The 27849-nt window shown below is 44.3% G+C and overlaps 1 protein-coding gene across 1 annotated transcript in view; it reads right to left on the bottom strand.

Moving 5' to 3' along the window:
- Positions 1–2914: 2914 nt before the first annotated feature.
- Positions 2915–27849, bottom strand: part of APPL2 (adaptor protein, phosphotyrosine interacting with PH domain and leucine zipper 2) — a 65294-nt gene continuing 40359 nt past the window's right edge. Inside the window, exons 9-20 of the mRNA XM_044679140.1 lie at positions 26697–26855; positions 23304–23492; positions 17772–17814; positions 17637–17693; positions 16256–16344; positions 14830–14988; positions 14105–14160; positions 10367–10541; positions 7711–7747; positions 7134–7274; positions 5846–5893; positions 2915–4113 (exon numbers count right to left, since the gene is read on the bottom strand). Coding sequence (XP_044535075.1) covers positions 3979–4113; positions 5846–5893; positions 7134–7274; positions 7711–7747; positions 10367–10541; positions 14105–14160; positions 14830–14988; positions 16256–16344; positions 17637–17693; positions 17772–17814; positions 23304–23492; positions 26697–26855 — 1288 coding nt within the window. The 3' untranslated portion in view covers positions 2915–3978. The remainder of the gene's footprint in view (positions 4114–5845; positions 5894–7133; positions 7275–7710; positions 7748–10366; positions 10542–14104; positions 14161–14829; positions 14989–16255; positions 16345–17636; positions 17694–17771; positions 17815–23303; positions 23493–26696; positions 26856–27849) is intronic.

Below are 27849 nucleotides of genomic sequence, written 5' to 3'. Positions count from 1 at the left end.
AAAAGTAGGAGCTGAATCTAAGTAGCATTTGGTACAACTCGGAGAAAATTCAGCATGATGGAGAAATTGTTGCCTCATAAGAGGCCAGTATGAGAGCAATGTGATAAGGGAGCTTAGTCAGCTTTTCCTTCTTCAAAGTAGTAAATCAGTAAAACTGGTGGAAGGACTACATGATAAAAGGTTTGGTACATGGGCTTACATACTGACCACATGACTTTGCCATCAGTATTTCTTCTCCTCTGATAGTTCTGGCTGCATTTCTAGATGGTGGGAAGGTTGGACATGTGTAATTCTGTCAATTTCATATTGCTCCCCGGCTTCCCCCATCTTCCCACCCTGAAAAGCCCCCCCAAAGTTTTCTCCAGTGGAAAAAGAGCTATGGTTGTAGAGAATTTCAAGACAAGATTCCTTGTTATGTGGGAGATTCAGTTCTACAATTTTATACAAAGAAATTGTGACTATGGGGAATGTGCCATTAGGAAGCTGGATGTCTCCAGAGATCTCAGGTAGAGAGTACGGACTCCAGGAAGATGAATGGAAAAGTCAGCAGAGGTTAAGAGGGACAACAACCATGTCCAGTTAGGATTCAGATTATATAAAACAAATCCTTGTTTTGCAGACTATAAAAATAAAGTCACATTGAGGCAACAATTGGTGATTTTGTGTTTTTTTTCTCATCCTTTTTTTTCTCTCCCATTTTGTACATTCAGCTGTTGATCATGCTCTAGGACAACGGTCGGCAACCTTTTTGGTGGTGAGAGCCATAAACGCGTGCAGAAGGAGGAGGATGGAGGCGGAAGGCCCTGGAATATGGGGCGGGGGCTGAAGGGTCCCCTGAGGCACATCCTGGGGATCTGCCTGGACTGGCAGGTCGGGAGGTGGAGCTAGCTATGGTTCGAGGGCCGTAGGTTGCTGACCCCTGCTCTAGGAGCTTTGCCCAGGCTTTCTTAGTAGACTTCTAGCTTAATAGTTGTTATAATTAATTATAACTATAATTATAATTAATGTTATAATTAATACTTGTTAAATGGAATTTAATGACAGTGGTGAGAGAATAACTTGAAGAGCAGATTGACTTTAAAAAAATGCTTTTGGATTTTTCACTGTTTGGGACTATTTTTTGTGATCACTTCCTTTGATTTGTGCAGCTGAGTGTCTGTGGAATGAGCTTTGCACCCACTGGGGAGGTGCTTCCTTCAGAAAAACCCATTTTAACAACTGCTTGATCACACAGGTCAATGGGGATATGATTGGGGATGTAGACTCTAAAGCAGGGGTCTGCAATGTATGGCTCTTGAGCCATATCTGGCTCCACCTCCCGACCTGCCAGTCCGGGCAGAGTCCCAGGATGTGCCCCAGGGGGCCCTTCAGCCCCCGCCCCATATTCCAGCGCCTTCCGCCTCCATCCTCCTCCTTCCAGACGTGTTTATGGCTCTCATGGCCAAAAAGGTTGCCGACCCCTGCTCTAAAGGATCACCCTAGTGCAAATATCAGTAATATGGAAATAGGTCTGGATCAATGACACATGGAAAACCTAGTGGAATTGTGCATTGGCTACAGGAGTGGGGTGGGAGGAGAGGAGGGAAAGAATACGAATCATGTAACCATGGAAAATCTTCTAAATAATTAAATAAAATTTTTCAAATCACAAAAAAAAGAAAAACCCTTTCCAAGAGACAACTTTCTAAGAGACAAATTCTGAGTCCATTTAGATATAGCTAAAAAACTGCTTCTTGCTAAACTAATAGTAATTATCTATAAAGTTAAAAAAAATTAACCCTTACTTTGTCTTAGAGTCCATACTGAGTATCGGTTCCAAGGTAGAAGAGCTATAAGGGCTGGGCAATAGGGGTTAAGTGACTTGCCCAGGGTCACACAGTTAGGAAGTATCTGAAGCTGAAATTGAACCCAGGACCTCCCATCTCTGGCCTGCTGCCAGCACTATTAATTTCCTGAATGATGTAAAGTAAGACTTGGAGTCAGAACCTTGAACATCCCTTTCATGTTGGTCCACCCCACTTTATATTGGGTCTCTCCTGCACAGTAGGAGCTGTACACAGCTGATTAGTAAGAATCTAGCCCCTTCTGACTTTTCCAGTCTATTAACACTTTCCACATATTTCAAGATCCATCCAACACTGGCCTCCCTCCTCTTCCTTGCATGGAACACTCACTCTTCCGAGTATTTTCACTGGCTGGCCTCCGTGCCGGGATTGCCCTCCCCTCCACCCTCTAGCCCACCTTCTGCAGAAAGCCTTTCCCCACGCCTTCCCTCTGAGACTACCACCAATCTCTCTTGTACATAATAATGTTTACACAGTGCTTATGAGGTACCAGGTACTTTGTGTTATTTGATCTTCATCCTGGGGGTAAGTGCTCTTCCTGTCCTCATCTTACAGATGACCAAACTGAAGCAAACAGGTGAAATGACTGACTTGCCCAGATTTGGATTCAAGTCTTACAGGCCCCAGGCCCAGCGCTCTACACTGGGCCACCCGGTCTCTCTATACAGATTTGTTTACATGTTTACTCCCCCATTAGACTGTGAGCTCCTAGAGAGCAGGCCAAGTCTAACAGAAACACAAGACCTTCACTTTTTTTTTTTTTAAAGGAAATGAGTAATAGAATCCATCTCACCGACTTGTTGTCTTGCTGAAGACAGTCTTAGAAAATGACAGGGGGGCAGCTGGGTGACTTGGTGGATTGAGAACCAGTCCCAGAGATGGGAGGTCCTGGGATCAAATACGACCTCAGACACTTCCTAGCTGTGTGACCCTGGGGAAGTCACTTAACCCCCACTGCCTACCCTTTACTGCTCTTCTGCCTTAGAACCAACACACAGGATTGATTCTAGGATGGAAGAGAAGAGTTTTTAATAAATAAAGTAACAAGAAGAAGCTGAATGATACAGATTTTTTATTTTCTAGCGTTTTTTGCTAGACTTATTTAATAACAAAGACAGCTGTGAATTGTCAGACTCTGTCACTGTAAACCACACCGATTTGAGATCATCATTCCTGGCTGCTTCTTTCATGGAAGAGGGAGGATTACAGGGCCCAGAGGCAGACTGGAAATCCAGCTGGGGAAGACACTTGACTCCATCATCAGATCTGGTCAGGGTATCATTAGGAAGAATATTAAGTTGGTGGAGGTGAGGAGGGTGGATGATGAGGCTTTGAATTCCAGCCTCTCCTGGCTGTGGCTCAGTCCGCTTTAGAAACAATTGGTCCCTTCCCTGGGACGGGTCTGGCTCAGCAGAGCTGCATGGGAATTTCTGAATTTCCACCATAGAAGGAGGTCTGCTGCTTGTCCCCAGGGCTTCTGGATGCTGGTTGTATTATGTTTCAGTACAAAATCATATGCCTTATTGTGCTGAAGTTTTTATTGCATGGCCAATGTGTGGGACGGCTGTCCGAAGCCAGACTTGAACCTACATCTGGGACAGCCAAACTGTGTTCTGCCCATCTGCAGGAGAGAACTCTCAAGTCCAGATGCCCGAGAACAGTGGCCCTGTTAAATGTGTTTCTTTACAGCATGGTCACATAAGAATGAGAGGCACTTAAATCTCATTAGATGAAATACAAAAATAGATTATATTAATAGGAAACATTTAGTGTTTATCAAATTGTAAATCTAGGCTACAGCCACACTTCAAAAGGACACGAGGAACTGAGGAGGGTTGACTTCATTGAAAAATAAAGCGAACAGTGCATTTCCCCCCCTCAACCTTCATTCAGAACTACATGATGCAAAAAGGGAAAAGGACTTTGCTATGAAGTACCTAAAATAGTTAAATTCAGCAGAAATGAGCCATCATCAACCATTTCTTACTGCCTTCACAGCACCAAGGCTTGGACGAAACATTCTGCTAACGATTGTCAGAATTCAGAAACTGCCCCGCAGTGAGAAACACGAGAGAACCCAGAGACTTGGGGGGGGGATCCCCAGTATTTTCTCCATCACCAGCAAAAATGGACTTTATGCTTCGGATTCAGCTCCTTTATTTTCATTTGAGTTTCCATCTTCACCATCTGGCTGATCGTTCAACAACACAAACTTTCCATCATTGGTGAGTGGCATGGAGAGCATCAGCTGAGCCAGGGCTTCTGGGTCCTGCAATGAGAATATTTAACAAAGCAGGATGCATAGGAGGATAAAGGATGTCTTCTTCATTACTACCTCTCGAGGCCTCAGCAGGAGCAGACTGGACCAGATGACCTCTGTCTTGAGGCTCATTCTAGAATTTCTACCTAACTATGGGCATCTCCCTAGGGCTTTCTCCTGGGTCCACTTCTCTAAACCCTCTCCATGATTTCATTTAATTCCCATAAATCTACTTATCTATGCAGACAACTCCTGAGCCCATAGCCATCCCTACTCTTTTTCACACAAAGTCAACTGGCCCCATTAGATGTCCCACAGGCAGCCTGAACTCAATGTGTCCAAAAAAGAACTCGTTATCTTTCCCCCTAAACCCATTCTCTTCCCACCTGCCCCACCTACGTAAAGGGCCCCATTAGCCTGCTAGTCACCCAAGTGACCAGACTCTCACCCCATATGTCCAAACATTTTTGTTGTTTCTACCTCCAAAACATCCCTCTCCATGCGTCCCCCTTCCCTCCACAGGGTCCAAATTTTGCCTTTCCTTCATGGGCCATGATAAGTCCTGTCTCTTGTAAGAACTTTTCTTTGACTCATTAATGTTTTTTCTTCAATGAAAACCTTTCATTAACAGTCTATACCAAATAGTGAAAAAAGTGATTTCTCCTATTTTTTTTAAAACCCTTACCTCCCACCTGAGAATCAATACTATCTATTGGTTCCAAGGTAGAAGAGCGGTAGGGGCTAGGCAATGGGGGTTAAGTGACTTGCCCAGGGTCACACAGCTAGGAAGTATCTGAGGTCGTATTTGATCCCAGGACCTCACATCTCTGGGACTGGTTCTCAATCCACCAAGTCACCCAGCTGCCCCCTCCTCCTATTTTTTTTTTAACCCTTAACTTCGGTGTATTGTCTCATAGGTGGAAGAGTGGTAAGGGTGGGCAATGGGGGTCGAGTGACTTGCCCAGGGTCACACAGCTGGGAAGTGGCTGAGGCCAGGTTTGAACCTAGGACCTCCTGTCTCTAGGCCTGACTCTCACTCCACTGAGCTATCCAGCTGCCCCTGCCTCCTATTTTTTTTTTTAAACTTTTCCTTCTGTCTTAGAATCAACATTGTGTATTGGTTCCAAGGTAGAAGAGTGGTAAAGACTAAGCAACATGGGTTAAGTGACTTGCCCAGGATCACATAGGAGGTATCTAAGGTCCCATTTGAACCCAGGACCTAGGCTCTCTTTTCACTGAGCCACCTGGCTGCTCCCGTCCTCATATTTCATATAGAACTTCTTTGGATACCAGTTATCTCTGCCTTTACCCCATGTGTCATACACCCCAATATGTTGTTGAGGAAGTTTTTCATCTTTGTTTCCCTAGCATCTCCCAGTGCCTTAGCACACAGTAGGCATGTCTTATTGAACAATGAATAAATAAATGAATGATTTAGCCCCCTAGATTTAGCTTGGGAGATGAGAGGCAATCTACTGTAGCCCTAACCAAGTATAGAGATGGCATCTCATTAAGTGATACATGGCCAACGCCAGTGGTATCCTATAGTCTTTGTGCTGATATTGGGGAGCGTGAGAAAATCCCTTTTCTCCCTTAGCCCCACCGAAATCAAGCAGGCTATTTTCATTTTGTTCACCGGAGCTCATTTGGATTTTGTTACTAGAACACTTTGGAAGAATGCTGGTTTGATCTTTTCCTCCCTTTTCAGAGAATGATTAATTAGAACTCAAAGGCCTCTTACCTTCTGAGCCTCAATAATGTCTTTCCCCAAGCTAATAGCATAACAAATCTGTAGAAAGAAGAAAATTAGAGGTTTGGAAAAGTCAAATGGAAAGCACATACAGTGTAGCATTTTTCTCTTTTACAGGGTAGGGGACAAGCTTGGGCTGTAGGAAATCAACCTCATGGTCACGGGGGCAATAGGGATTGGCTGACCCCAGCTTTCTGCCTCTTGGGTAAAGGAAGAGCCGACAGATTTCTGAAGAACTCTAAAAGACAATTCATCCCCGTCCATGATAAATCATTGTTTTCTGGTATGGTCTAGGGCAGTCCCTTCTCCAGGCTTGAGTACTGAAAAGCTAAATGACACTCTCAGGACCACACAGCCGTGTGGATCAGAGGCAGAACCTAGAACCTGGGTCTTCTTTATTCTGAACCAGCTTTTCCTCCATTATTACCACACCCATAAATTTCATGCTTGTACAATCCTTTAAATATATATATTTAAAATTCTTATTTCCTGTCTTAGAATCAATACTAGGTATCAGTTCTAAGACAGAAGAGCAGTAAGGGCTAAGCAGTGGGGGTTAAATGGCTTGCCCAGGGTCACCCAGCTGGGACATGTCTGAGGTCACATTTGAACTCAGGACCTCATGTCTCCAGGCCTGGCTCTCAATTCATTGAACACCTACCTGCCCCCTGTTAACTTTTCGTGAAGGAAGTTGAGGGGCAGGTAGTGGATACAGGGCCAGGCCTGGAGTCAAGAGGACCTGGGTTCAAATTTGGCCTCAGACATTCCTTGCTGTGTCACCCTGGGCAAGTCACCTAACCCTATTTGCCTAGTCCTTGCCTTTATTTCTTTAGTTATCATTAAGAGACGCCGTAAGAGTTAAAAGAAAAAAGTCATCGTTCCAGATGAGAAAAAAGGAGTGGAGGTAGGGGTTCTCTCTAAGGATATAATTGGCGTAGAGTGCCAAACCTCTTCATCTGGCAGACAGGGCAAGGTTTGAACTCTTATTGGGAAAGTCAAGAAGCCAATATGAAAGAACCCTTAAAGAAAGTAATGGGTCTTTTTTTTCCCCATGGGGTAGAGGGTATAGCAGTTAATATACAACCAGTAACAAATTGCATGCCTTCTCAAGGAGGGGAGAAGGGAGAGGGGAAAAGAATTTGGAACTCAAAGTTTTAAAAAATGAATGTTAAAAAGTGCTTTTACATGTAATTGGAAAAATAAAATATACACATTTTAAAAAATGATCCCAGGAAGAAAAGAAGTTATGATAGAAAAAAAAACAGAAAGCTATCAAGACCTTCTCCCCCTCCGTGTTGCTCTCAAAAACATATGTGCTCAGGGATTCTTCTCCAGCAGACTCGGGGACTCGAACGACGAAACCTACTAATCTCTTGTTTTCTTGATGGGCTGCAAACTGCGTGACGCTGGTGAGTTCAAACTGGAAACACGTAGAAGAGATTAGATTCAGATCAAAGCACACTATTTCCCTCATTTGTTTATTTATGGATTTTTTGGGGGGGGGGTTGGTTTTATCTGATATTTTCTTACAATGATGATCAATATGGAAATATGTTTTACACAATAATATTAACAATAATAATAAATAACATATAAAATCCAGTGCAAATTAATGTCTCTGAGAGGCGGGAGGGGAGGGAGGGAGACAGACAATACAGATCTTATAATTTCAGGAAATGTATGTGGAAAATTGTTATTGCATATAATTAGGGAAAAATGTCTTTGAATACAAGGGGGAAAAAAGAAGAGATTGGATTTAGGGAACTTCACAATTTGGTCAAAAATGCTAAAGCTATGAGATGGATGGACAGGTTTACCAGAAAGACTGAACACAAAAATGTACACAGAATACTTACACTGGCCCTTGTTACTTGGGTTTGAGGGTCGATCAGCCTGGAATTGGAAAAAGGGCATGGCAAAAATGGAAATAAAGAAATTATGTTCTCATAAAAGCTTGCTGCTATAGGACAGAGGGCTTGTAACCCTTTTTCTTCCTAACCCTTCCCTTCCATTTTAGAATCAATACTGTGTATTGGTTCTAAGGCAGAATAGTGGTAAGGGCTAGGCAATGGGGGTCAAGTGACTTGGCCAGGGTCACCAAGCTGGGAAGTGTCTGAGGCCAGATCTAAACTTAGGACTTCCCAACTCTGGGCCTGGCTCTCTATCCACTGAGCCACCCAGCTGCCCCCTTAACCTTTTTATGTGTCATGGACTCTTTTGGCAGGCTGGACACATTCTTAAATGCATAAAATAAAATGAGTAATACAACAAAGCAAACCAATGATAATGACAAAGGGTCACTTCCTCATCAGAGGATATAATGTGATAATGAGATTAAATCTACCCTGCCTATCTTTAGATTTAATCACCAAAGATGAAAACATCTTCACTTAACTCACAAGTTGGGAGGTCTGTAACCCATGTGTGCTAGAGTGAGTAACAAATCAGAATTTACTGACTGCCTCCTGGGCAGTCCTAAGAAAAGCATCTGTTGTGATTGGATATGCAAACTAAGAGGAAGGCACAGGAAGTGATACAAAAGAGGCCCCTTTAAAAAGAGAGAGTTGAGTGAGCTCAGGGCTTCTCTTCTGGTTCTTGGACATGGAGGAGCCCCTGGACCCTGAGATCTTGGAATTCCACGTGGTGAGTGTAAAGATGAAATCTTCCTGAATTTTCCTTAAGGAACTTCTCTTTCAAAAGAGACTCTGTGACTGAAGCTTTTGCTTCATATGCCTCCAGGGCCTTCAGGCCTTGGCCCTTGGCTCAAGGCTTGCCCTTTTTCCAATTAAGGACTAGTTAGATTTGCTTGGGTTAAACCAAGGACCTAAGTGAATTATTTAGTTTGTCAGGTTAATTATCTTATCTTATCCTCTCTCTAAACTTCTTGATTTCTCTCACTCTTCTCATTTGTAAATAAAACTTCCATAAAAGTCAATTTGACTTGAGGTTATTCTTTAATTGGGGATTGATAATTATTCAATTCCCTGGCGACCAACCTTTTAATATTCACCCAATTAAAACCCCTTTTCACCCCTTACAACAGAGATGGATAGGTGGAGGGTTTTTTCAATGACGAAGATCATATTTCTCTCTTCCTGATCTCAGCAGAATTCCCTAAAAAGCTATCTTTGGGGGTCATCTAGGTGGTTCAGGGTTCGGGGAGTTGAGAGCCAGTCCTGGGTTCAAATCTGACTTCAGAAACTTCCTAGTTGTGTGACTCTCAACAAGTCATTTCACCCCCCCCCCCCCATTGCCTAACCCTTTCTGCTCTTCTGCTTGGAACCGATGCATAGCATTGATTCTAAGATGGAAAGCAAGGGATAAAAAAGGGGGGGGGGCTATCAATTTATCCTTGTTTCCTCTGCATTCATTTCTTTCAGTCGCTTAACTCTTTGCATCCTGGCTTCTGACTTCTAATTCAAATGAAATCCCTCTGCCCCAAGATGCCAGTGATCTCTTAATTGCCAAATTTGAGGATTTTTCCTCAATCCTCCTCTTGTGGGTTATCCCTCTCTCTCTGGATACTCTCCTCTGGGTTCTTGGTTTTCCTGCTGTTTGCTTCCTTCCCATGTCTTTCTCTGGTTTGTCACCCGTCTCACAAGGCTCTAACTTTGGGTCATTTTTTCTCTCTCCATGCTCTTGGTTTTCCAGTCAGCTCCCGTTGGCTTGATTTTTGTCATCTCTCTGCAGATAATTCATAGACCCATATATCCTGACCTAGATTGGGGCTTCAGTGTTACATCCAGAGACAGATATGAATTAGCTGTGTGACCCTGGGTAAGTCACTTAACCTTTGCCTGCCTTAGTTTCCTTAATAGTGAAATCAGAGTAATAGTAGCATATATTTTCCAAGGTTGTCATGAAGATGAAATGAGATATTTTTTTAAGGTGCTTCACAAACATACATTCTCGCCATTGTTATTGTTCAGTCATTTCAGTCATGTTTGACTCTTTGTCACCTCACTTGGGGTTTTCTTGGCAGAGATACTGGGGTAGTTTGTCAGTTCCTTCTCCAGTTCATTTGGCAGATGATGAAACTGAGGCTAATAGGGTTAAGTGACTTGCCCAGGGTCACACAGCTGGTAAGTATCTGAGGTTGGATTCAAAATCAAAAAGGTGAATCTTTCTGACTGCAGGCCTGGATCTCTATCCACTGTTCCACATCTGTGTCCTCATTAAACAGCTGAGGAAGATGAGGCTCATTGAAAGGTCTGGCCCAAGGTCCCTCATTTGGGATGGTCCCTCGGGCTCTGCCTGCTCTGGGCCGGTGCATTTATGAGAGTCCGGCTCCCTCTGTCAACCTTATTATAAAGTGACACGGATCCTAACTCACGTAAGCCAGTAAGACTGGACGACAGTCTAGATGGAACTGATTGCCTGGGTTGGAGTGGCAAGCGTGGCTTCCTTTTACCAGAGCCGTGCTGAGGCTGAGACCCGTAGGTGGCAGGAAATCAGGTGAGACCCTGGTTCTGTCCCTTGATAGCTGGACCTAGAGCAATGGCATATCCATACCTCAGAGTCTTGCTGGTGACCATCAGATGAGATTCTGTCGTGCGGAAGATGTTGTGGATGGCCCGGGCAGCCAACACTTGCCTCATGGCTTCGTAGATCACCTCACTGGTGCCATCTGTTTTGACAGCCATGGATCCCAAGAACCGAACTACAAACATCTGCTGGAGCAGGGAGTCTGCAGGGAGAAAGTGTTTTTTGCTCAGGGCCATGTGAGCTCTGTGCCTGTGGCCCAAGATGCCTTTCCAATATGGCGCCCACTTGGGTACCAGAGGTTTTCCGGAGCTTCTCTCTCATGAGCACTTGCTACCCTCTTTCTCACCCCTCTTATTCTTGGTCCCCCAAACTGCCTACAGGCCTATGGCTCCCCTGGGGCACACGAGCTTCTCCCTCTGGCTGGACACGATTACAAGTTTACTTATGAACTTAATACAAAATTCATCCGTTCAACAGCAAAACCAGAAAGACATTTATTCCTCATGCGGAAAATAAGGCCATTGGGCCAGATGATTTTTTTTTTCTTAAACCTTTACTTTCTGTCTTGGTAACAACTCTAAGACAGAAGGGCAAGAGCTAGGCAAATGGGGTTAAGAAACTTGCCCAGGGTCACACAGCTAGCAAGTGTCTGAGGCCTAAGCTGAACCCAAGTCTTCTCCAATCCAGGCCTGGAGCGCTATCCACTGTGCTCCTTAGCCTCCCTGTCCTTCCAGACCCGACATGCTAAGTGCTCAGGTCCTTTCCTGTTCTAAACATTTCTAAGAGTAGTTATTTGACTTTTAAAATATTTGTTGTCCCAGCCCTTAGCACAGGGCCAAGGATTTAGTAGAGCTAAAACATGCTTGTTGATTGACTGAATTAGCATAGTGCCTGGTTTTTAGTAGGTCCTTAATAAATGCCTAAATTAAGGGGGCAGCTGGGTGGCTCAGTGGATGGAGAGCCAGGCCCAGAAATGAGAAGTCCTGGGTTCAAATTTGAATACTTCCTAGCTGTGTGACCCTGGAAAAGTCACTTAACCCCTATGGCCTAGCCCTTACTGTACTTCTGCCTTGGAATTGATACACAGCATTGATACCAAGGTGGAAGGTAAGGGTTTAAGAAGAGAAAAAGAAAGAAAAAAAGAGAAAAAGAAAAAAAAGACTAAATGAATCAAATTCACTAATAATAACAATAATGATGATGATGATGGTGATGATGACAGTTAATAGCTAGCATTTGTATGGCACTATATAATTATTATCTCAATCAATACTTATTATTCCTATTTTGCTGGTGAGGAAACTGAGTTAAGAGACTTGCTAGGAGTCACACGTGTAGTATATGAGGCCAGATTTGAATTCACATCTTCATGAGTCTAGCCCTGTGCCATGTCCACTGTACCACTGAAAGGAGAACTGTCATTGGGTTTGCTATATGACTTATAGTATATGAGAAAGAATGCTAAACTTGGAGTCAGGAGACCTGGGTTCTAATCCTACTTCTGACACTAGATACTGGTGACCTTACTAAAGACCCAGACTTTCCCTGAGCCTCACTTTTCACATCCATAAACTGGGTATAATACCTTTACTACTTATATTATTGGGTGATTAGGAAGAAAGTGGGTTCCGGGTTAAGATGGCGGCAGAGTAAGAAGCAGCTCTTAACCTCTCCTGACCGAAACACACAAAACTCCTCAAGGGGACATAAAAACAAGTTCAGACGAACGGAGGAACCCCACAACAGGGCACAGCGTGGAAGGTACGTGGAATCGAGACATTTCCAGGCTATAAAGGGCTCTCACTAAATCGCGGGCTGAGCAACCGCCCCACCCCCACCCCCTCCACACACAAGATCTAGAGCTCTGAAGCCAGCTAAAAAGAAATAGAGCAAGTTTGGGGCACCCATCGAGTCATTGGCAGCTCCGGGACCTGTTCCTGAGAGCAGCAAGATTTAAGACCTCAATAAGCCAAAGAACGCAAGCGAAATCTGAGCGCCGGAGCAGAGAGTGGACGCTGGGCGCAGAGCGCAGGCTGAGCAGAGCACAGGCACGGGCGGAGGCGTGGGTGGAGGCAGTCACAGCCAGGAACTAAAGCTCTGAAAACCTGAGTGGGGAACCAGTGCAGACGGGTATACGACTGTGGAAGCAGCGCCCTGAGACTTGTAAAGGAACCTCCTGCAGAGGATCAAGTAAGGGGGTCCACCAGGGGGCTTGACCTTGGGAAAAACCAGAACTCAGACCTCAGGAGCCAATAGACCGCGGACAGACACTGAGCGCGAGGATAAACCTGAGAAGCTGCTGGGCTAATGATGGCTACCCAGACTCAGGAAACTCAGAAGAGAAAGAATAACAACAAGAAAAAGGAAGAAAGTGCTTAAGTACCCTAGAAATGTGAATTACTCTTTTTGAATTATTCATATGTTTGTAGGGATTTTAAGCAGAGTATTTGTGGATAAATTAAGGGCCAAAACAAATAGTTTTAGTGGTCAACTAAAAGGCCCATCCAGGCCCCTAATGAACATGTTTGCTGATAAGTGGATCCAGTTTGTAGGTGCTAGCCCAGCCTAGTGTGCTAAGGGCTCTGTTTTCAATGTAAACAAGGCACAAACCTATTTAATCAACTTTTGAGGACAAGAGTTCAAACCCCTGTAGAAAACCACCTAAACTTGTCTTTAGGGAAATGATGCAATGTAAATAAAAACTGCAGTGGTAGGGGAAGAGGGAAAGTTTTTTAATTGGTTGGTATAAATAAGGTTTTTCCTATCTACAACAGGTTAACAACTTCACCCGAACCCCAAACTGCCGGTAGTTTTTACTTCTCAACGACCTCCCCCAAATCCCCCCAGATTCATGGGATCTTCACCCGAGCAGGGACCCCAGAGGTCATTTAGCATGATCCATCTTTTGACAGAGAAGGAAATTAAGGCTCAGACTTGCTTGAAGTCATCCAGGCAAATGGTAGCAGAAATGAAGTTGGACCATCCCACCTTTCTAGCCTAGTCAGATATCACAAGATTCACAGACAGGCGTCACCATTTCCAGTTACCCCATAATTTTAAATAGTTCCCACTCAATCATTTTCCTCCAAATCTAAGACAAACACTGGATGTGTTTTAGCCCTGTGATACTTAAGTCAGATAGCCTCCATTTCTGGACAGAAAGGGATTCTGTTAATACCAGTTACCAGAAGTTGCAACTGCCAAAGGAGGGAGAGGAGAAAGAATTCCATCCACTCACTCCCCTCCCCCTTGCTAGAGGTTTGCTGCCTGGGGCTTGAAGCCTGCTGAGACACCATTGCTAACTGGTCCCATTTTTACAGTCTTCAAGCTCCCCAAACTTGATTCTTTTTGTGAAGCCACACTGCCTCTCAAAGACATCTAGGAATCACCCCTCCCTAATTAAAAAACAAAACACAACTTTGAGGATTTGGGAGCTCCAGATGACAAATTTAAGGAATGTTTTGATCCCCTTTAAACAATATCTTCCCAATGAATGGAGGACAGATTAGAAGTTCTGTGAAGGGGAGACCACGCATTCTTTTTCTGATGTCACTGATCTTCTCCCAAGTGGTCCAGCATGATGCCATGTACACAGCTGGCCCTTTGGCTGTCCCTGAGAGAAGAAGCTTTAAGAAGGAACTGTCTAATTTCCAACCTTCAGGATTGCTACACCAGCTCCTGGAGGGACTAAGAGGACATAGACTAGCAACCCAAGGCCAGTTAATTTGCACTGGATGAAAAAGAGACGTGGAAGCAGATACTGACCCGAGTCCTCATTGGGCTGTTTTTCATCTGCAGATTCACCAAATGGGTTTGTACGCCTGGGCAGAGAAGAAAAAAAGGAGAAATGAAAAAGCAGAGTTATACAATTAGTAACAGTAATGGCTAGCATTTATTTAGCCCTTAAAGAGTCCCAAAGCACTTTACAAATGCCTAAGAAGTAGGGGCTATTATAATCCTCATTTTAGAGATGAGGACACTGAGGGAGACAGAGGTTAAATGACTTGCTCAGGGTTATATAGCTACTAAGTGTCTAAGGCTGGTTTGATTTCTCTTCCTTCCTTCCTTCCTTCCTTCCTTCCTTCCTTCCTTCCTTCCTTCCTTCCTTCCTTCCTTCCTTATTTATTAAGCACTACTGTACACTGTGCTAAATGCTTTATGAATATCTCATTTTGTTCTCACAACATCCCTGGGAGGTGGTACTATTCTATCTTATTTTGCAGATGGAGAAATTGAGGTGAGAAATTGAGGGAGATTAAGTGACTTTGCCCATGTCACCCAACTAGTAAGTATTTAAGGCTAGATTGGAACTCCAAGTCTAGGGCTCTTTCTACTGCATCACCTAGCTGCCTTAGAAAAAGGCTAGCTGGAAAGATGTTTGAAATGTTTATCATCTTGACATCACCCTCCAACTTCCCTCCTCCACCCTCGTCTCCCCACTCTTTCCATCTGTTATCATTTTCACGAAGCCAGAGTGGCTCAGACCATACCTGCCACCTCGATTCTGATCCAAGAATTCAGTAGCAGGAAGGACAATATCAAACTGAATGGGTGTTCCAGGTACGATTAACTGGTCGGCATCAGGAACTTTAGCTGGCGTGTTGGGGACCATCTTGTCATTTTCTAAGCCTGAATGCTTCCGGTTCTGGCTGGAGTAAAAACAAAACAAAACAAACAAAACAAAGCAAAAATCGAATCAAACTTTATCTTCCACTGAGGAACTTGTGATTTACCCTTTGCCATGGGTAAAAAGGCATTTTGTTCAAAATATGAAATAGAGAACATCGGAATAAAATTGATTGTACGATGACCAGATCAAGTTTCCTAAAATACCGCTTTTGTTAATATTACTTCTGTGCTCAATAATTTTCTTTTTTTATTATTTTAAATTTAATTTAAAATTTTTTTCCAAGGTTCCGTGATTCATGTTGTCTCCCCCACCTTCCCTCTCCCCCTCCCGGAGCGGACAAGCAATTCCACTGGTTTTACATGTATTATCACTCAAATCCTATTTCCATATTATTCATTTTTATAGTAGTCTTTAAAAACTAAAACAAGTGATAAGTCATATGTCTTTCTTCTGTGTTTCTACTCCCACAGTTCTTTCTCTGGATGTGGATAACATTCTTCCTCATAAGTCCCTCAGGATTGTACTGGATCATTACACATGCTCAATAATATTCAATAGCTCCCCAAAGCCTACTTAGAATTCCAGCATTGCCTCTACAGTCATCATTCAGACCTGCATAAATAGGTACAAGGTCTTGGGTAGATTGAAAGCCAGACTTAGAGACAGGAGAAACCTGGGTTCAAATCTGGCCTCAGACACTTCCCAGCTGTGTGACCCTGGGCAAGTCATTTAATCCCAATTGCCCAGACCTTACCGCTCTTCTGCCTTGGAACCAATATACTGTACTGGTTCTAAGATGAAAGGTAAGGGTTTAACAAAAATAGGACAAAGTCCCCCTTTCCCATGCTGGCAGAGGGTGGCAGGAGGAGTTTAAATCAATTAATCTCCAACTCCCCATTGTATTTACTGGCATGAATCCACCCCAGTCCCCAGGGCTGCTCCCTTTCCCCAGTGCCTGGTGCTGCTAGACCCAGAAAAAATCTTACAAAACCCACCAGACTTTACTGGCTTGGGTGCCCCATTCCCTCTGGGGTCCCAGGATGTCTCCGTGGACCTGACGAGTTTCTGCCACCCTTCCTGACTGCCCTATCTCCCCTCAGTGAAGCTGGCTTGTATGCGTCCGGGTGAGCTCCAGGTGCCCCTGGCTGAGACTTTGGTATCCTGGATCTTCCCGAGTCTGTATGAAGCCAGTATTTAACCCAAATGATAGCTCCCCCTGGGAGAGGAGGTGTGGGGAGATCTCTGCCTGTCCGAGGGCAGTCACGGCTCCTTGGATGCCAAATTACCTTGAGCGTGTCGTGTCCGGTTTTTTCCCAAAGCTTGTGATTGGCGTCACTGCCTGGAGCGCTGTCTGATTCAACTTGATGGCCACAGCCTGAAAGGGATCAATCAATCAATCAATCTATTGACCAATCAAAAAGCACATATTAAATGCGTATGTGCCAGGCCCTGGGAGACACAAAGAAACAAAGCGAAACAGAACCAAAAAAAGTCCCTGCCCTCGAAGAACTTACAGTCTAGCTGAGGAAAAGAACATGTACATCTATAGAGAGCTGGGTGGCATAGCAGATAGAATGCTGGGCTTGGAGTTAGGAAGATCTGAGTTCAAATCCTGCCTTAGATGCTTCCTAGTTGGAAGGTCTCTGGGCAAGGTCTCTGAGCCTCAGTTTCTTCATCTGTAAAATGGGGTTGATAATAACAGCCACCTCAGAAGGCTGCTGTGCGAATGAGCTGAGATATGGAAAGTGCTCTGTAAATCTTAGAGGGCTCCCTGGGTTAGGGATAGACCAGCTCTAGCTGGGACTGTCTAACAGGCTACTGTTCTTCCATATACAATTGCTTATCTGGGGGGAGAAGTAACTCGAAGCTGAGTAGATCAGGACAGGGACAGGCTTCATAGAGAAGATGGTCTTGGAGATAAGACTGAATGAAAACGGGATTCTGAGAGATGGAGGTGAGGAGTGACAATATTCCCAGCACGGGAGACAAGCAGCAGGCAAATACATGGAGGTAGGAAACACAGTATCATGAATGAGGACCAATAAAAAGGCTAACTTTGATAGACTGAAGTGTGAATGAAGGAGAATGATGTGTAATAAGGCTGTTGAGGTAGGCTGGCCAGGCTGAGAAGGGTTTTATTGATTCAAACCCTTACTTTCGGTCTTAGAATCAACACCGTATATTGGTTCCAAGGCAGAAGAGTGGTAAGGATTAGGCAATGGGGGTTAAGTGATTTGCTAGGAAGTGTCTGAGGCCAGATTTGAATCCAGGACCTCCTAGCCCTAGACTGGGCTCTTTAGCCACTGAACTATCCAGCTACCCCCTTATGAGGGGTTTTAAAATTCCAGGAGAGGAGTTTATATTTGCTCTGAGAGGTAATAGTGAGCCAGTGGGGTTTATTGACCATGGTCAGACTTGGGTTTCAGAAAAAGTGTTTGGGCAGCTCTGTGGAGGATGAGAGTTGAGGCAGGGAGGCTGCTGCAATATTCCAAGGAAGAGGTGAAACAGAAGCAAGGTGGGCCACAGGCCCCTCAGCCCTGGGGGAACCTGGGCTCTGACCCTTCAGTGATTGAGAAAATGGACCAACAATCAGTCAGCCAGTCCAGTTTCTTAAGCAGCTGCTCTGTGCTGGGCACTCTGCTAAGTTAACATGGCAGCTGGGCTTACCTCTGGGTTGTCAGTCAGATAGATCTGCCTGGAGATGTTGTTGATGGCACAGATCCACTGCAAAAGCACAAGGACACCCAGTGAGTTTCTCGCTCCACCCTGCCACAAGCGCCTCAAAGAAGCAGAAATCCTTACCTCCTCGTTCTCCTTTTTGCTTTCGGCTTGAAGGGTGATCCCCCTGAAATAAAAGAGACGGCTTTAACTCAGCTCTCCCCTTGGGGCTCGGGCTCCTTTGCTGTTTGCCCCCAGTTTCTTTAGCTCTCTTTTCTCTATTAGTCTTAAGAAGTTAAACCACAATGTTAAAATGCAGGATTTTCCCAGGATAACTATGTAACAAGTTCAGATATTCTCCCTTCAGAAGCATTTGTCCCTAAGATTTCAATGAAAATTAAAGTTTCTTTCATAAAAAAACAAACATGTAATAGGTATGAGAGATATTATGGGCTGGCGGGAAGGTTGTTGTATATAAAGACAAGAGACTTGGGTTCATATCCTACCTCATTCATTCATCTGACAAATGCTTACTGAGCACCTACCACTGTGGAATTTAAAGACAGAAAATAATTTCTGCCCTCAGGAAGTTTCTGGCGCCACAGTCACATGAAGAAGGAAGCATCAGAGGCAGGATTTGAACCCCAATCTTCTGACTCTTTCCACTTTACCATGATGCTTCCCCACATTTCTGATTTTATAGATGAGAAATATAGTGACTCACTGTCTCATGGGTAGTAAGTGTCTCAGATGAGCCTTCTGAGTTCCAATCTGGTGCTTTCCCCACAATGGCACATGCTTGGGTCACACTGAAGTATTATAATTGAGGATCATAGCTTTAGAACTTAAAGAGACCTTAGAGCTGTGTTGATGAACCTATGGCAAACGTGCCAGGGCATGCTGGAGGGGGCTGCTCTCCTCCCCTTCTCCACACACGCCCAAGAACATTTCTCCCATCACCTACCCCTCTGTCCAGCAGCCCAATGGGAGTGCTTCCTCTCTCCCCTGTCAGGAGTAAGGCAGGGGGCTCACATGTGGTGTGAAGTTTGCAGTTCGGGCACTTGGTCTCTGAAAGGTTAGCCATCACTGCCTTAGAGGCAATCTAGCCCAATCCCCCGGTCATCCAAATTAGGAACTGAGGTCCAGAGAGGTTGTGACTCCTCCAGGGTGACCCAACTAGTATGGAAATGGGGGAATCTGGTCTCAGGTTTTCCCTCCTCTCTATACTATGCCATGCTGTTTCTGTCATCTATAATGTACAATTTTGAAAGTGCTCTCACCACCAGCATTTCACTGAATCATCATAACATCTGTGTAAAGTAGGTAGAAAGGTATTATTTTCCCTATTTCCTCAATTTCCCCACATATTTCCCATTACTCATTTTGTTGAGTTATTTTTCAGTTGTGTCTGACTCTGTGATCCCCATTCGAGGTTTTCCTGGCAGAAATACTAGAGTAGTTCGTCCTTTCTTTCTCCAGTCCATTTTAAAGATGAGGAAACTGAGGCCAACAGGGTGAAGTGACTTCCCTAGGGTCACACAGCTACTGAGTGTCTGAAGCCGGATTTGAACTTAGAAAGATGAGTCCATCCACTGCCCAGCTAGCTGCCCATTACTCATCTGACAAATGAGTAAAGCTGTAAGAGTTTTCTGCTAAGAGTCTGTGTGACTTCGGGCAAGTCAAAGTCAGTCAATTGACAAGCATTTTGAAATATGTGCCGGGCGCTAAAGACACAAAGATAAAAGCAAATCACAATCTGCCCTGAAGAAGCTTCAAATTTATCTGGAGGATGGGAGAATGGAATAAGGCATGTCCTACAATAACAAGACTTGACTTGGACCCTGGGATGGGAGATTGTAGGTACAACCTGCTCGTTAGCTAGGAGACCACTAAGGGGCGCCAAAGTGCACAGAGAGCTGGACCTGGACTCAAGCCCATCTGAACTCAAATCTTGCCTTGTTGGGGCAGCTAGGTGGCCCAGGGGACAAAGTACCACGAGTTGGGAGGACCAGGGTTCAAATCTGGCCTCAGAGACTTCCTAGCTATGTGACTTTAGGCAAGTCACTTAACCCTAGTCACCTAGCTCTGTCTTACAATTGACACTAGGATAGAGGGTAAGGATTAAAAAAAAAATTGTGCCTTACACACTCACTAGCTGTGTGACCCTGGGCAAGTCACTTTTCCTGCTTCTGTTTCCTCATTTGAAAAATGGGGATAATAATAATAACCACCCCACCCCCAGTTGTGAGGATCAAATGGGACATTTGTAAAGTGTTTTGCAAACCTTAAAGTACAATGTAAATGCTAGCTACTACTACTACTACTACTACTACTACTACTACTACTACTACTACTACTACTACTACTACTATTATTATGCAAAGTGGGAAACTGAGGCTCAAAAACAGGTAGTGACAGGTCTAAGGTCTCACCAGGATCCCAGGTCCTCATGCCCTGAATCCAGAGCTCTATCCCTGATGGGACTTCCTCATACTCTTGGCTCTAATATTTTTTTGGCCATTTGCTAACAATCTCAGGTGAGAAAAATGCTGAGTGACTGACATTTGAGGGGCGAAGGGAGTGAAAAATCATTGTTTATTCCCCAAAGTGTCCCTCACTCAAGCAGATTCCCACACAAGTGGTCACCATTCACTTCCCTTTGCCTCTCCCTCCTTCCCTGAGAGCCTATTTGTCAGCCCGAGCTGCTGTGCGAAGGCAGGAGTGGGGACAATCCTTGGCTTGCTTTCTCGCCCCAAGATGAGGCATTGAAGGCTCAGAGCAACCCTAGAGACCATCGAGTCCAAGCCTCTCATTTTACAGATGAGGAAACTGAGGTCCAGGGAGGGGAAAGGAGTTGGCCCAGGTTACACAGGCGGGAAGCAAACAGAGATGGGGATGCTGGCTCTAGGGGCTGCGTCCTTTCCATCCATCAATAATGTTACCTTCTCCTGAGCCACACTGTTTCAACCCTGCCTGACACAGTGACAAGATCCCTGGCTCTGTAGAAAGAGGATTTAGGTTCAGATTCTGCCGATGATCCTTCCTGCCTCAGTGACCTTGGGCAAGTCATTTAACCTCTGTGTGCCTCAGTTTCCTTATCGGTAAGAGGAGGATAACAAGTCTTGGTTGTTGCAAGGATCCAATGAGATAATATTTATAGACACTTTGCGTTGTGCCCAACACAGAGTAGGCATTATTATATATGCCAGCCATTGTTATTATTGTGAGGATCAGATGTGCTGACAATTAGAAGGTGCTTAGCATGCAGCCTGGGGGTGGGGCTGACACCTGGTAAGTGCTATATAAATTTTTTTTTTAATTTAAAAAATCCATACCTTCTATTCCAAGGCAGTAAGAACTAGGCAATAGGAGTTAAGTGACTTGTCCAGGGTCACACGTGTGGAAGTGAGTCTGAGGCTAGATCTGAACCCAGGATCTTCTGTCTCTAAGCCTAGATAAATCATTTTATCGTTGTTCAATCATGTTAGTGGTTTCTGCCTCTGTGACCCGATTTGGGGTTTTCTTGGCAAAGATACTGTAGTGGTCTGCCATTTCCTTCTCCGGCTCATCTGACTGATGAGAACACCAAGGCTTACTCCTCGGTCACTGCGAGGCAGGCTTCATTTCAGGTGGAGATTAGTGACAATAAAAATGAAATGATCTCCCATTCCAATTCGGGGAGCCCTGGAAATCGAGCCATCGGCCCAGGGTTCAGAGCCTCCAATCGAATTAGGAGGTGAGCACGGAGGAATGAGGAGGGAGGGCAACGAGGGAAAACTACCCGGGGGAGAAGTTATCACTCCGTTGGCAAAGCGTCCTAATTAAAATGTATTCCCTCTTCTGGGCTCTGGAGACAATAACGGAATAATGAGCCCCACCGGAGGAGCCCTCGAAAGAGGTGAAGAAGCTTCAGAAACCAGACGATAATGGCAGGGACGCAGCCACTGGGGTCTAGAGAGCGCCACAAGGTTTCTAAAGGGCTTCACCCAACCGCCCTACAGAAAGTATAATCACCACTTCAAAGATGCGGATGCTAAGAGGAGGATCGAAGATGATAATACTAATGAAGGAAAAAAAGACGGGAGGGGAACAGCTAGATGGCTCAGTGGATAGAGAGCCAGGAGGGCCTGGGTTCAAATCCTCTGACACTTCCTAGCTGTGTGACCCTGGGCAAGTCACTTAACCCCAATTGCCTAGCCCTTGCCACTCTTCTGCCTTGGAACCAATACTTAGTATCAATTCTAATATAGAATTTAAGGATATAAAAAAATATGAATGAAGAAAGAGTTCACATTGATGGGAGCTTTTCAGTCGGCTCAGTGCTTTACGTAGATTATCTCCAAGGAGCCTCACAACAAGCCTTATCATCTCCATTTTACAGATGAGGAGACTGAGGTTAAATGATGATTATTAACCATAATCAAATTCATAAATGGCACAAATTTCTTTACTGCTTTAAGGTCTCCAAAGCACTTTACCTCCATTAGCTCATTTGAGACTCATGACAGCCCTGAGAGAAAGAAGCTACAAATATTATCGTCTCCATTTGCTATTATTCAGATGTTTTCAATTGAGTCTGACTCTTCATGGCCCCATTTGGAGTGGTTTGCCATTTCCTTCTCCAACTCATTTGACAGATGAGGAAACTGAGGCAAGCAGGGTAAAGTGATTCAGCTAGGGGCACACAGCTAGTAAATGATTGAGGCAGGGTCCTCCTGATTTCAGGCCCAGCTCTATCTCCCATATTGAGTTAGAACACAACAAATTAATATTGTCTACATTGCACTATAATTTTATTTATTTTGTTAAATATATGCCAATTACATTTTTATCTGGTTCAGGCCACCAACTTTCAATGAGCTCGACACCTTTAGTGTCAATGATGAGAAAAAAAATGTCAACTCATGGCTGACAGAACAGTTATTTTCACCCAATAAAGTCACCTCTGCTACCTTGTACATGCAAGCACAGGAGGATGAGTAAATAGCTGGTTTTAGAATCAGGAAGACCTGAGTTCAAGTCTTGCCTCTGACATGTCCTAGCTGTGGGACTCCAGGTAAGTCACTTTATTCCTTAATGCTCTAGGCAGCCTTCTAAGAATATAATTTGCAGAGAGGGGATGATCTGCTTTGGTGGAGAAAAATTTCTCACTGCTAATTCACTACCTTAAGTAAATCCCAGTCTACTTTAAATCTATCTATCTACAAAATAGATATATAGATATATATATATAAATGTATACAAACATATATATATATAGTATATATAAACATCTACAGATAGATATGTGTATACTAAATATATAGAGGATAGACATGTATCTATAGACAAGCAGTATATATAGTATAGTGCATAAATACAGAAATAACTATAAATAAGTATATTTATATAGAAAATCCTTCTCTTGTAGTCAGGAGCAAAGTCTTCCTAAAATAGCTTCTCTAAGGGACGTCACCATCTGGGACATATTTATTTGCTTAAAGCAAATATAAAAAGGATTCTCCCAAAGGTCAACAATACCCATTGGGGTCAAGGATCTCAGAGCGAGACCCTACCCCTGGAAGGGCATGGACAGAAGCCTTGTATGTGGTCAATGATCTACCAGCCCCCAAGGAAACAAACAAGGATGGACCAACTCCCCTCACTGCCCTCCCCCGGGAAACCCAGTAGCCATACGATTTTCCAGTTGGGGTTGTAATCTGGAAACAGTAGCGCCGGTCCTCACAGTCCACCGCCATCACAGAGCAGTTGTCCAGGTCTTGGATCAAACCTCCAGCAACGGCGCCCCGAGGCTGACACATGAGGTTCCCACCTTGGGTGAAGAAGTACAGTCTCTCCCACGTGGTGGTCACTAGCCCTGTTTTGCTGCAGAAAATAACCGCGTTTGAAAAGACCCTTTAGGAATGGAAATGTAGACACTGATGACTACAGACATTCAGATAACAGTTCAGAACTGGTAAAATGCTTTAGCCCGAGTTACCTCACTTGAACCTTCCCACAACTCTATGAGATAAGAACTACAAGTATTCTTAACCTCCTTTGAGAGATGAATCAACTGAGGCTCAAGTGTAAGTGACTTACCCAGGGTCACACAGCTAGCACATATCAGAGGTTGGATTTGAACCCAGCTGTCTCCTGATTCTAAATACCTATCAATTTTTAAAAAGCAATCAACAAGGGACAGCTAGGTAGCACAGTAGATAGAATGCCGGGCTTCGAGTTGGGAGAACCTGGGTTCAAATCTATCCTCAGACACTTACTAGCTGTATGACCCCGAGGGAGAACTTAACCCTGATTGTCTAGCCCTTGCCCTTGTGTCTCAGAATTATTACTGAGGCAGAAAGTAAAGTTTTTAAAAAAGAAGGGGGTAGCTAGGTGGCTCATTGGATAGAATGCCAGGCTTAGAGTTGGGAGGACCTGGGATCAAATCTGACCTGAGATGCCTCCTGGCTGGGAAAGTCACTTAATCCCCAATGCCTAGCCTTTGCCTTTCTGTCTTAGATGTGTTAGTAGAACAGAAAGTAAGGGTTTAAAAAGTAATAGCAACCAACACATTTTTATTTAGACTTACATGTGCCAGGCAGTGTGCTGATTGCTGAGGACACAAAGACAGAATCAAGAGGTTCTTTGCCTCAAAGAACTTTCAGTCTTTAGTTGACAGTGTTGACACCAATAAAATTCCAAGTTTGGTCCAGAAAAATTCAGGTTGTATTTATTATAAAGTCTCCAGTGGTTCAAGTAAGACCATTCAGAGACAATGGATGTCAAGTGGGGACAGGCTAAATCAGGGTTCTTAGTCAGGGCTCATGGATCCCCGAGAGGGTCGTACGTAGATCTCAGGAAGTCAATGAACTTGGACGGAGGAAAGTTCATCTTTATTGGAACAGAACTGATTTCCTTTGCAATTCCTTGTGTTTTATTTCATACATTTAAAAAGCCTTCTTCCGAGAGAGAGAGTCCAAGGGCACAGGAAACACGAAAAAGCCCTCGTCTAAAGAATTTTCACAGCATTTGGTTTGGGGGGCACCAAGAAATATGCCCTCTCCCCATCACCTACATATATTAGCCAGCACTGCAGGGATGATGGCCACCCAGGAAGCAGGGGAAACAACCCCAGGCTCTTGGATCTGAGACCAGAAGGGACATGAGAGGGTTGGACCAGAAGGCAGGCCCCTGAGTCCAACCCTTCTATTTACAGATGAGAAAATGGAAGACCCCAGAGGAGAAGCGATGATGTTCCTAAGGTCACACCGATAGGGCTTGGCCGAGGCAGAATTTGAATCCAGGTCATCTGACTGTACCATTTCATACTGCTTTCCCCATTCTGACCTCTTAATATTCCTTTAATAACCAATCTGCTGCTATCATTGCCTTCCTCTAAAATGTAGCACCTAGGGGCAGCTGGGTAGCTCAGTGGATTGAGAGCCAGGCCTAGAGACAGGAGGTCCTAGGTTCAAATCTGGCCTCGGACACTTCCCAGCTGTGTGACCCTGGGCAAGTCACTTGACCCCCATTGCCTACCCTTACCACTCTTCCACCTATGAGACAATACACCGAAAGTACAAGGGTTTTAAAAAAAAATAAATTGTTATAAAATGTAGCACCTTCCCTCTTCCCCCAGGAGCTGGAGATATAGAGATAGGGATGAAATCTCACCTCTGGCCAAGTCCATTAGCCTCTCTGGGCTTCAGTTTCCCCTTCTGTAAAATCAAGGAACTGACTAGATGACCTCTCAGATTCCTTCTAGTTTCAGGTCTATGGTCCTTAAGTCATTTAACTACTTTATGCCTCAGTTTCCCCCTCTGTAAAATCAAGGGATTGACGAGATGATCTTTTAGGTCCCTTCTAGCTCTATCCTACCTATGTGACATTGGTTAAATCACTTCTCTCTGGGACTCCGTTTTCTCCACTGTAAAAAGAGGAGATTTTGCTGATTCTTGTTTAATATTGCTTAAAGAGAGGATCAAAAGGACTCTCTTCAGGGGCAGCTGGGTAGCTCAGTGGATTGAGAGCCAGGCCTAGAGACGGGAGGTCCTAGGTTCAAATCTGGCCTCAGACACTTCCCAGCTGTGTGACCCTGGGCAAGTCACTTGACCCCTATTGCCTACCCTTACCACTCTTCCACCTATCAGTCAATATGCAGAAGTTAAGGGTTTAAAATAAAAAAAAAAAAAAAAAAAAGGACTCTCTTCAAAGGTGACTGAGATCTCTTCTAGCTCAAGACCCACGTGGCTCTGAGATAAACTCATTGAAGTGAGCGGAGTCAAACCCTTGTGGATGATGGAGTCAGTGGTTATGGTGCAGGGGAGATCATGCCCCACCATGTACACAGGGAAGCCTCGAGTGTCTCTCTCAATAACACAGTCTACATTGAGAAGGTTCTGCTCAGTGCTTGCACCATAGTGCACCAGTGGGTAACGAGGCATGTGGGGAAACTGGCTTTTTAAAAAGATAAGGACGAGTGGGGTGGGGTGTAGCCAGGTGATTTAGTGGATAGAGAGTCAGGTCTGAGTTCAAATTTGGCCTCAGACTTTAGTTGTGTGACTTCGGGCAAGTCCAACCCCCACTGCTTAGCACTTAGCACTCTACTGTCTTGGAACCAACACTTAATATTTAAAAAAAAATCTTATCTTCCCTAGAGATGGGAGGTCCTGGGTTCAAATCTGGCCTCAGACACTTCATAACTGTGTGATCTCAGGCAAGTCACTTCACCCCCATTGCCTAGCCTTTACCGTTCTTCTGCCTTGGAACCAATACACAGTATCGATTTCAAGACAGAAGGTAAGAGTTAAAAAATCTATCTATCTATCTATCTATCTAATTTTCTGTCTTAGAATCAGTACTGTATAAGAGTTCCAAGGCAGAAGAATGGTAAGGGCTAGGCAATGGGGGTTAAGTGACTCGCTCAGGGTCACCCAGCTAGGAAGTGTCTGAGACCAGATTTGAACCCAGAACCTCCATCCCCAGGCCACTGAGTCACCTAGCTGCCCCATACTTAGTATTGGTTCTGAGATGGAAGGAAGGGTTTCCAAATAATGGGGAGGGGAGAAAGCCATGCCATCTCCTCACTTTCTGAGATTGAGGTAACCGGCCTTCTGGATGAGGTTCCTGTTGATGGCTGGTGCAGCGACATCGAAATCTGGGGTGTAAACGGACTCGTCGACAGAGAGGAGCTCCTGCTGGGCCAGCCGCATCTTCTCTACCTCGGCCTCCGATTCCTCCTGGATGCTTAAGACAGAAGGTTGGAATGTCACCATTGGAATGTGAGCTTTGGAAGGGAAGGGCCTCCCCACCTTCTGCTTTGATCTCCGGCATTCGGGGAAATCAATCAACAAACATTTTAAAAAATTAAATTCTGGCTATTGATCTTCTCTCCCAGTCCTGTCCCTGTCCCTGCCCAGTCAAGAAGGAAAAGAAAAAACGTGCTTTATCAAATCCCTGCACTTGGACAGTGGCCACGTCCCAGAATGCTTGTCTCAGTTTGCAGTCTGAGTCTACCAGGAGATGCCCAGCATGCATCATCAGCACCCTTCTGAAGGCGGCTTAATGAGTGTTGATTTATTTATTTTTTATCTTTATTTTATTCCAATAACAAATATCCACATAAGTTTTCCAAGGTTACATGATCCATATTGTCTCCTTTCCTCTCCCAGAGCTAGGAAACAATTCAATCTGCCTTACGCATGTATTATCAGGCAAAACCCTTTTCCATATTATTCGTTTTTGTAAGAATCATCTTATAAAATCCAAATGCCAAATCCTATTCCCATGTAAACAGGTGATCAATCGTATGTTTCCTTCTGCATTTCTGCTCCCACGGTTCTTTCTCTGGGTGTGGGTAGCGTTCTTTCTCATAAGTGCCTCAGAATTGTCCTGCATCCTTGTTGTTATGTCTATCCCATTTGATCATTTCCACAATATTGCAGTTACTGTGTATGATGTTCTCCTGTTTCTGCTTTTAATGAACTTTTATTAAGCACCTACTGTGTGCTGGGCACTAGGGATACAAAGAGAGAAATCAAATTCTTGGGTTTGTGGTCAGTCTCTGGGTTAGAATCCCGGGACCTCGGACAAGTTATTTTACTTTTCTTGGTCTTGGTTCTCTCATCTGTAAAATATAGGGGTCCCGAATAGAAGACTCAGGAATCTCTTCCAGCTCTGAATCGATGATCCTATGACTTTTATAGAGGAAGGGTTAAAATTAAAATTGTAATTAAAACAT

The sequence above is a fragment of the Gracilinanus agilis genome, chromosome 5 (genome assembly GCF_016433145.1).
Source record: "Gracilinanus agilis isolate LMUSP501 chromosome 5, AgileGrace, whole genome shotgun sequence".
Taxonomy (NCBI): Eukaryota; Metazoa; Chordata; class Mammalia; order Didelphimorphia; family Didelphidae; genus Gracilinanus; species Gracilinanus agilis.
The sequence above is the reverse complement of the archived record's forward strand: the minus strand, read 5'-3'. Positions and strand labels throughout refer to the sequence as shown.